The sequence below is a fragment of the Gambusia affinis genome, linkage group LG13 (assembly GCF_019740435.1).
Source record: "Gambusia affinis linkage group LG13, SWU_Gaff_1.0, whole genome shotgun sequence".
Classification (NCBI taxonomy): domain Eukaryota; kingdom Metazoa; phylum Chordata; class Actinopteri; order Cyprinodontiformes; family Poeciliidae; genus Gambusia; species Gambusia affinis.
In genome coordinates, this window is record NC_057880.1 from 27,575,107 (window position 1) to 27,584,322 (window position 9,216).

General features: G+C 40.8%; 2 protein-coding genes and 1 long non-coding RNA gene across 4 annotated transcripts; 1 reads left to right on the forward strand and 2 right to left on the reverse strand.

The window, feature by feature from the left end:
* Positions 1-1,765: 1,765 nt before the first annotated feature.
* On the forward strand, positions 1,766-4,362 carry LOC122842823 (prolyl-tRNA synthetase associated domain-containing protein 1-like). Of its 2 annotated transcripts, none has more exons than XM_044137026.1 (4): positions 1,766-1,966; positions 3,412-3,537; positions 3,701-3,790; positions 3,864-4,362. In XM_044137026.1, exons 1-4 carry the CDS (start codon positions 1,886-1,888, stop codon positions 4,074-4,076), a joined length of 510 nt encoding a protein of 169 aa, XP_043992961.1. In that variant the 5' UTR covers positions 1,766-1,885; the 3' UTR covers positions 4,077-4,362. The 2 variants fall into 2 exon arrangements, with proteins under 2 accessions (XP_043992961.1, XP_043992962.1); XM_044137027.1 differs by having other exon boundaries at positions 1,822-1,966; positions 3,380-3,537.
* Positions 4,363-5,764: 1,402 nt separating this feature from the next.
* Positions 5,765-8,177, reverse strand: LOC122842822. Its single transcript, XM_044137025.1, has 6 exons — positions 8,142-8,177; positions 7,940-8,051; positions 7,635-7,861; positions 7,088-7,259; positions 6,886-7,013; positions 5,765-6,736 (listed from the first exon to the last, which is right to left on the reverse strand). Exons 3-6 carry the CDS (start codon positions 7,734-7,736, stop codon positions 6,494-6,496), a joined length of 645 nt encoding a protein of 214 aa, XP_043992960.1. The 5' UTR covers positions 7,737-7,861; positions 7,940-8,051; positions 8,142-8,177; the 3' UTR covers positions 5,765-6,493.
* Positions 8,178-8,186: 9 nt separating this feature from the next.
* LOC122842835 lies at positions 8,187-9,118 on the reverse strand. The gene is made up of 3 exons (XR_006372622.1): positions 8,822-9,118; positions 8,507-8,594; positions 8,187-8,215 (listed from the first exon to the last, which is right to left on the reverse strand). It is a non-coding gene; the product is annotated as an uncharacterized LOC122842835 (long non-coding RNA).
* Between the last annotated feature and the right edge of the window lie 98 nt (positions 9,119-9,216).

Sequence of the window (9,216 nt, forward strand, 5' to 3'; positions counted from 1 at the left end):
GGGTCAGGAGGAGCTGCTGCCCCTCCAGCTGACCTGGGCGAGAGGCGGCTCACCTGGACAGGTCAGTATAATAATCATTTTGTTAAAAAAAGAAAAAACAGAAAAAATAATTAATATCTGGGAATTAAATCATGTTTATCGTAAAAAAACTAAAATATATTTTGTTTTAAAGCCAGGATGTGAGACGGAGGTTTGTTGATCATATTTGAATAAAAACTTTTCCTCTGAACCCAGAAAAACAGTTTGTACTCTGGAGAACCACAAGGCTCAGAGTTAGGCCTCCTTTCATTCTTCACGTTATTAGAAATGACTCAGTGTTTACGATCTCAACCAGAGGAAAAGCAATAATCAATAACCAGGAACTGATGCTGATCGTATTTATCAACCAGTTGCTCCAATAGTAGAGAATAACAATAATCTGACGACGATCTCTGGATCATTTATGGGGGAAATTTAAGGAAAAAAGCAAATAATTAGAGAACATTTAGAGGAATTTATTTTTTAAATAGTTTTTCCATTTTTATCAGCAACTGAATCAGGAGATTAAAATGAATCTCAACATAAAGGAGGAAAAAGTCACCAGAACTTTTGGAGAAAATGACAGTGATGATATTGTCTATTTTTAAGGTGTTGTTGGCTCCAGTTTTTATTTAAAATCCGACAGGAAACAGAGACATGCGGCAGGCCGGGAATCGAACCTGCGACCGCCACCTCCAGGCCTGAGGCCTCCACACGCGGGTCGATAACGATCCCTCTGGGGTTTCAGGTTCTCCTGAAGGTTCTGGTTCTGATCTGTTTCTGCTGGTTCTGGTTCTGTTTGATGGACCTCGAAGCTTCAGGGTTCAGATGTTGCGGGTCCGGCAGCCAGCTTTGTTTCTGATGTTGGATCAGAACCGATCAGAACCGATCAGCTGTAGTTCTGTGGGTCGTCATGACAACCAACATCTGGAAAAACCTCCAGAGGATCCAGATGTTCCTCCACTGAGGAGCGAGTTTTTCAATAAAATGTTAAAATCATAAATAAAATCTGAAAAAATTATCTTTATCAGTCTTAATCTAATTAATCTAATCTTATTAATGATTTATAAACCCAAAGATCATAAAGTAGGACGTTAAATATCAGAACTTTAACACAAATCTAAACTCTGTGGTTCCATTAATACTGGTTTTACTGGGAGAGAAGCTTCTGGAGGAACTGGGGAAATAATAATTAATAGTTTAATGTTCATCAGAGAACAGCTGGGTCAGTTCAGATCCAGGCTTATTAAAAACATTTGGGGTTTTTAATCCTTTCTCAGAAATGTAAGAAATCCCCCTCATGGTTTTATTTTCTTCATTTTACTGGTTTTATTCTGTTTTATTCTTTCACTTTTTGTCTCTTTGCTGCTGTTGCGGAGAATTTTCCCCCATTTTGGGACAATAAAAGATTTTTCTTGTTTCCTGGAGTCTGGACCGAGGCGCCGGCCCGTTTCTCTCTCTGCTCTGGAGGAAGTTCACCAGAGGTCTCAGGACTTCTGCTGAGCTGAACCAGCCGCTGGTTCTGGTTCTGATTCCTCCTGGAACAGAATCCTGTCTGTTTCTTGCCCCGGTTCTGTTGGGTTTCTGGTTCTGGTCAAGGTGAGTTTGTAGAACATGACCTGAATCTCTGCAGTTTCATAATGTTCATCAGACTGATGGCTTCAAGAGCCGAACTGGGTCAGAGTTCAGGCTTAGTGGTTCCGTTTCATAACTCCAGTCAGACGGAGGCTCTATGTGTTACCTGCAGCCTCCGGCAGGGGGCAGTGGTGAAGCGTTTCAGAGCTACAGAGGAAGAAGAAGCGGCACAGCTGTTCCTGCCTCTGGGTCCGATCCAGTTGGTCCTCATTGATCGGAACCAGAACCCAGAATGAATGAAGACCTGCGGGCCGAGCTGCAGGACTTCCTGCAGAAGCTGGACATCCAGACCAGCTGCGTGGAGCATCCTCCGGTAAGAACCGGAACCGGTTCTGTTCAGGCTGCAGATGGAACCTGCTGGATCGCAGTGCCGTTTCTGTCTGTTTAAACTAAATCCTCCTTATTTGAACGTTTTAAACAGTTGACGGTAATAATAACTTCATATTTTGATTCCCTCTGACTCGCTCTGTAATTCGGCGCCATCTTTCAGCATCACGGGGTGAAAAGTGGCCCGTGATGCTTCCTGTACTTCAGTTTCAGTTTAGAAGAAGTTTCTGCTTCCCCACATTAACACGTACAGAGTGACCCAGTGGGTTCGGTCCATCAGCCGAACCTTTCAGCAGACCTGGATCACCTTCAGTCATGTGCTGGGAGGTTATTCTGGGATGCATTCTGCTGCAAAACGTTTTTAACCCTTTAACTGCCATGAGGACTCCAGTTTCCCCATTGACCTGCATGTGACAGTATTTGGAGTGACAGTTAAAGGGTTAATCCTGTAATATGTAGGTTTTCATTTTTTAAGTGTAATTTTTTTAATTTCATTGTTATTTCTGCTGAATCGCTGCTAACTGATCAGGTTTTATGTGCTAAATATAATAATTTAAATTACTTTTCAGAAACTTTGTTTTCATGACTTTGACTCGTTTTAGTAGCGCTGATCCATCTGGACCAGCAGAGGGCGCCACATCATAACACACCCCATTATGCTGCTTTTTGATTTGCCAGAGTCCAACACACAGCTGGTCCAGCAGGTCATCCAGCGCTGCAGAGGCCCGGTACCGACCCGGTACCGACCCGCATGTGTTGAATTTAAAGCTGCAGGATCAGCTCTGAGAACTGGACCTGGTTCCATTTGTAAAATAAAACAAAAATCAACAGCAATAATTTGAGATATTCATAAGAGGGAAAACTGGTGTTAATTTTACTATGTTCTCAATTCATTTATAAATGTCACAATTTCAAGGTAATTATTTAGTTTGATGATGTTAATTAATATTTACCTGGAAGATAAATATTATATTGTGGTAGTTTGGTATCTAATATTCAGTTTGTCAAAGCTAAGTATTATTTAGTTTAAACCTAAACATTTAATCACCAATGTAAATGTATTTAATTCACTTATGCTAACTAATATTTAATTTGAAGCTAAATATTTAATTTTGCTTGCTTATTAAACATTTAGTTTGAAACTGTGACATTTCTAAATGAATTAATAACTTGGTAAAAACACGACTTTGGAAACTGAAATGAGAGGATTTATCTCGTCTCATAAGAGGCTCAATAATTCAAATTATTGCTGATAATTTTTTAATAACTTTATGAACAGCAGGTCATATTAATTTTTGTTTCTGATGTTATTTTGGGGTTGATTTAATTTATCTCCTCTACTTGACATGAAGTTGTTAAAGTTTAGTCAGAAGGGAAACCTGGATCATAAACAGGAGAAGTGACTCTTCGTCCTCCTCTTCGTCGCTGCAGGTGTTCACGGTGGAGGAAATGATGCCTCACCTGCAGGACGTGAGCGGCGTCGTCACCAAGAACCTCTTCCTGAAGGACAAGAAGAAGAAAGGCCTGTGGCTGGTGTCGGCTCGCCACGACCGCCAGGTGAGTCCGGCTCTGCCTTCCGACCTCTGATTGGCCCAGTTGGCCTCCGATTGGCCCAGTTGGCCTCCGATTGGCCCAGTTGGCCTCTGATTGGCCCAGTTGGCCTCCGATTGGCCCAGTTGGCCTCTGATTGGCTCAGTCTCACCTGTCTGTCCGTCTGCAGGTGAACCTGAACGATCTGGCCAAGAAGCTCGGTGTCGGTAGCGGCAACCTGCGCTTCGCCGACGAGGCCGCCATGATGGAGAAACTCAAGGTAAGTCCGGGTTGTGGTGGCGGTTCTGGTGGGTCGGAGCGGCCTCCATGTTGACGTCTTCCTCTTCCCCCAGGTGGGTCAGGGCTGCGCCTCGGCGCTGGCGCTGCTGTTCGACTCGGACCGGAGCGTGCGACTGGTTCTGGACCGGGACCTGCTGGACGGCGGCCATCAGCTGGTCTACTTCCACCCCATGACCAACAGCGCCACCATGGGGCTGCGGCCGCAGGACCTGCTGCGCTTCCTCAGGGAGACGGGTCACGAACCCGTCCTAGAGAGCTTCGACTAGCAACCACCCGGTTCTGGTTCTGGACTAGAACTTTTGTCTTTCTGAACCTGGTTCAGGTTGGGAGTTGGAGGAAGCAGAACTTTTTAACATGACTCCTGATGGTTTTAGTTTGGTTCTAAGAACTTCAGCCTGAGGTCCAGAAACTCGACCTCCAGGTTCTGATTCTGGTTCTGGTTCCGTTTTCGGTCTCATTCTGTTTCACAGATAAACATCCAGTTTTTATTAAAACCCATCCACAAAGATGATCCGTCTGCAGAACCTGATTAAAATCCAAACTGAAGCACAATGCTTGGTGGAAGATTCCTCTATCGGGCTCGGAACCGAGCTGCGGGTCCAGAACCCGGTCCAGGTTCTACTAGAACATCCAGAAAGCTGAAAATATTTCATAAAGGTTCAGAAAGTCATCCTGCAGATCTCTGGTGGAGGTAAACCCAGAGGATCTGCTGCTGATCCAACCAGCGCTGTGAACTGTACCGCCCCCTGCTGGTGGCAGTGAGGTACTGCAAGCTGGTCCTGTTATTAATCTGAACGTTTCTCTAATATTTAAGTCAAACATGTTGATAAAACAAGCAGCAGAAATTATGATTTAATGTAATTTGATCATTAAAATCAGGTTACAGTTCTGTTTTTACTGAACAGAAACCAGTAAAAACCCAAAGAGTGAAGAAACAAACTTATTTATTATGAAGTTCTGACAGAAACAGAAACAAATTCAAACAAATTAATTCAATAAGAAAAAAAAATTATCCAAAGGAAACTTAAATGCTGCCATAACTCTCCTGACATGCTAACAGCTAACGTCCAGGCAGCAGTAACATTAGCAGAGCATTTAGCATCACTGCTAATCCACCTCCTTTGCTTTTGCTTTTCCTCTTTAAATCTCACTGATCATCTGGTTAGAAGGATGTTGGAGTAGGGGATAAGATGAACTTCCTCCTCTCTCTGCATCGTCTCCTTTGGGGTCAAAGGTCAGCCACTATTGGTGCTTTTGAGATGCTAATCAGCGTGCTAAAAACAAAACCCTGTTGCCATGGTTATACATCATGACAACAGTATGAATGTAAAGAGTGAAAATCCTTCCAGCTGCTCAGCGTCCAGAACCTCAGAGAACGGTCCAGAACCAGCAGAACCAATCCAACTCGCCGCCACCAGGGGCGCTGTTCTGGAAAACCAGACAGGAAACAAAATGACCTGATTTGATAAAGTTCAGAGAACCGTAAACTTGGTTAAAAGATAAGAGACAATGATGCTGAATACATCAGAATCTGGTTCTGATGAGGTCCGTTTAGATTACAGCAAAAACTTAAACAGGTTTTAAACTCACATCTGTTAAAAGGTTCTGAATTTATTAACTGGAAGCAGAAAATCAATCAATAGAAATAAATAAATTTTTAATCTATATCACTGGCAAACTTTTCATTATTCTCATTTATCAAATGAAAACAAACAAAAATCTCTTTATTTTTCTGTTTTAGTCCAAACAAAAAACTCATCAAATCTTTTAGTTTTTGTTGGTTCTGAAGGTTCTGATGAACCCGGTCCAACGGGTCAAACAGAACCTCTAGAAATGTTCAAAATCTGTTAAAATGATAAACATTTAATTTATATTCTAAACTTCAGGAATGTTTGGCATAAATCAGAGCGACGAGGGTGTGTGTGTGTGTGTGTGTGTGTGTGTGTGTGTGTGTGTGTGCACAGTAAAAAACGAAGTGTCAATTTAACACCTATAGAGTTGAATTTAACTCCGTTTCAGATAACATTTGGTCCCACTCGAAAATAGTGTAAAATGTACTCTATAGCCAGTGTCAAATTTTCAGAGTTAATTTTACTCATTTTAGTGTCAAAATCAACAAGTCAGTGAGTCAAATTATTTAACACTATTGTTTGTTTACACTCTTCAGAGTAATATTGTTATTTTATGGAGTTAATTTTACACTAAATTTACTTACAAATTTACACTTTATTGTGTTGTTGTTTTTTCCTTTCTAGTTTTTTTTTACACATATACTATATAATGCTAAATTTTAGCATTGTATGGCTTTTATAAAATCTACCAATCACAATAAACACAAAGTTTTAAGTTCACAGTGACAACATTTATTCAACTTTATGATCCAGTGACATAATTACTGTAACAGTGTCAGTTTAACCATCTTCAAAACAATGTTCACCAAAGATAGCAATACGGGACAAACAAAAAGAGCAGTGTCATTTGCTTCATATGACATTTGTATGTCAAAGGGCTTCGGATAACATAGATGGTTGACATCAAACACAACAAAACCTTGCATCATTTTAGTAACTTCATAAGCATGAAAATGTTCATTAAAAAAGATACTGTACATAAAGGCAATGTAAGCAGCAACAATTTGTCTTTAACTATGAACACAGACTTGATCTGGTAAAAGACAGGCATTTCAAATAAATAAATAAATCAATAAGTTGGTCAAGGGAGCACTGTATGACGTACCAAACACATAATGGGTCTTAAAGAGCTCATCAAGAGCTCCAACTGAACATGTTGCCTTACATGGAATAGCATAGTTGTCAATCACAATGAAGAATGGGTGAATACTGCTTTGGATGGATCCCTGGTCAAGGAGGTAGGGCTGGGTACGTTGGGTGATTTTGTCAAGATGCTGCTGCACACTGGTTCCAACCTATATTAAAAAAATAAATAAAAACATGACAAAAGTATTTAGTGACAAATTTCTGAATGAAGATCAGACAGAATAAAATTTTGAATTGTAAAAATGAAGAGACTGAATTCTGCTTTTTTTTTTATCTTTAAGCAACTGTTAAGCAGTACCTTTAGAAATCTGATGAGGTGATCCACTGCTTGAGATGCAGACATCTTACCCGGCCTCTTTCGTCCTTGTGCAGATGGTGGTAGCAGATGCAGCAGAAGCAAAATAGCAGACATGTCACTATCCCAACCTATAGACCAACAGCTTCATGTTACTATCATCAAACATATGAATTTGTCATAATTACCTAGAAGACCAACATACCGTTCTCAGCTTCAGCAGCCAACTCTGCATTCCGCAATAAATCCAAAAGCTCAGTGGTGGGTACCAGGCCATGGCTTTCCTTTATAACCTTGGATTTGAGACTGGTGGGCCACTTCTCCAAAACTTTATTGGCAGTGCCTTCGCCAAACAGGAGTCTGAAATCTTGTTCTATCTGAAATGCATAAAAAAAAGAATTTCACACAGTAATAAGACAGTAAATCGCCTGTACTTGCACAGTGCTTTATAAAGTCCAGAGGACCCCAAAGTGATTTACACCACATTTAGTCATTTACATGCTGATGGTGGTGAGCTACATTGTAGCCACAGTTGCACAAGGGAAGACTGACATAAGCAATGCTGCCATGGGCTTGTGCCACCAAGCCTTCTGAACACCACCAGCAGGCAAGGCAGGTCAAGTGTCTTTCCCAAGGACATAACAATTTAGAAAGAGTTGGGGTTCAAACTGGTGATACACAAGTTACAGGACAAACTCCTATGACTGTTGCCACTAAGTATTTTAGTAGTGTAAGAGATAAAACTGTCTTACCAGTCCTGGTGTCTCCAGAAATCTTGGAAAGACAGAGAAGACATCTGCTGCTTTCTTTTCATCATTGACCATTGAATGACGGTAATGGAAGGTAGCCTTCATCTTCTCACGGACAGTGTCATCATCAGCAGAGTGTTTCAAAACAGCAATAGCTGCTTCCACTTCCTCATCTGACAGCACTTTGTCAGCAGTGAAAACCCTGGATTGACCATGGCCTGGTCCACCACCTTAAAAAGAAAGTTTCTAACTCCCAGCCACAGATTTTACATTACTTTACATATATACTCAATATTGAGAAAACTTACTTTTGGGAGATTTGCTACCTGAGGCACCCCTTTCCTCTGCAGTTTTTCTTTGAATAGTCTTTAAACGCCAAGCAAGGTATCCTGAATCGCTCTCTGGATCATAGTAATGCTCCTGTCAATAAATACAAGCAGACTTACCATTCCATAAACATCTTTGAAGGTAAATATATATGCTTAATGTTGCTAAAACCGTTTTACTCACATATCCATGTTTTGGTCCTCCAGATAGGGAAATAGGGCAAAGATTCCCTGAGCATACATCACTCTGACACTTTTCTGCTGGAAAAAATAATAACAAAAATAAACAACCATGCAAGACATAGTTTAATAGTTAATAAATATGATTCAAAGATAATGCCATTTGAAAACTGAGTTTATATTCCCGATACACTTGAACATAATCAATACAAGCAATATGGCGCCTATTAGCTGCTACATCCATGATGCTAACCATGCTAACATGACTCGGTGGGTGCTACGACCCCGAAGTACCCACGGAATCTGGGCCTTTGGCAAAAGGCAAAGTGATTAATACTATTAAAATTTATAACAGTTAAGTATTCTTACCTTGAAAGCCTTCGGAAGAAAACAGCTAATATTTCGAGGTGGACAACTTGTCTAGCATAGGGCTATCCCTCGGCTTTCTCCCGCTACCCTGAATGTGAACAATGGAATAAAACGGGAACAAAAATGAGGAGACATGGAGGGGTTTTTCACCACTAACAAACCAAGTCATGGTGCCAAAACCATTTGCTACTCTAGTACTCCCGCATAATAGTTGCGAACATATTTAGTGGATAGCAACAGAAGCTATATTATCGTTCTTCATCACAATTAATATCAAAATACGTTACCAACACCAGATTGTTAAAAGTTACTTACCTTTTCTGTAGCAAAACTCCGTTCGTTCAGAATCCAAAATGGAAATAGCCGCCTCACGAACTTCAAAAAACTGGTGCTTCGTCTTCTTTCTTCCTCTTCCTCCTCTTCGCGGTTGCCAAAAATCTTTACCGTGGCGCGTTATTGACACTTGGCAGAGTCAAAAGTTTCACTGCGTGAATGTAGCATTTTACTCTGACTTTTAACTCCGATGTCAGAGGCGATTTACACTCCATATAGTTAAAAATACTCTATTTAGATTAAATTAGGTTAACACTGAAATATTAACACCACATTTTTTACTGTGTGTCTGCATGGTTAATGAGGCTGTGTATTGTTGCATTGTTGGATAAAATTAGCAGCTGAATGGTGTGACCTGCAGAGCCCGGTTCCCAGGG

Excerpts from the sequence above, each read along its gene's own strand:
- LOC122842823 (XM_044137026.1), top strand. The coding sequence starts at position 1,886 with ATGAATGAAGACCTGCGGGCCGAGCTGCAGGACTTCCTGCAGAAGCTG. Across the intron at positions 1,967-3,411 it reads GCTGCGTGGAGCATCCTCCG|GTGTTCACGGTGGAGGAAAT; the intron begins GTAAGAACCGGA and ends TCGTCGCTGCAG. Across the intron at positions 3,538-3,700 it reads CGGCTCGCCACGACCGCCAG|GTGAACCTGAACGATCTGGC; the intron begins GTGAGTCCGGCT and ends GTCCGTCTGCAG.
- LOC122842822 (XM_044137025.1), bottom strand. The coding sequence starts at position 7,736 with ATGAAGGCTACCTTCCATTACCGTCATTCAATGGTCAATGATGAAAAG. Across the intron at positions 7,260-7,634 it reads TTCTGGAGACACCAGGACTG|ATAGAACAAGATTTCAGACT; the intron begins GTAAGACAGTTT and ends TATGCATTTCAG. Across the intron at positions 7,014-7,087 it reads GGCTGCTGAAGCTGAGAACG|GTTGGGATAGTGACATGTCT; the intron begins GTATGTTGGTCT and ends GTTGGTCTATAG.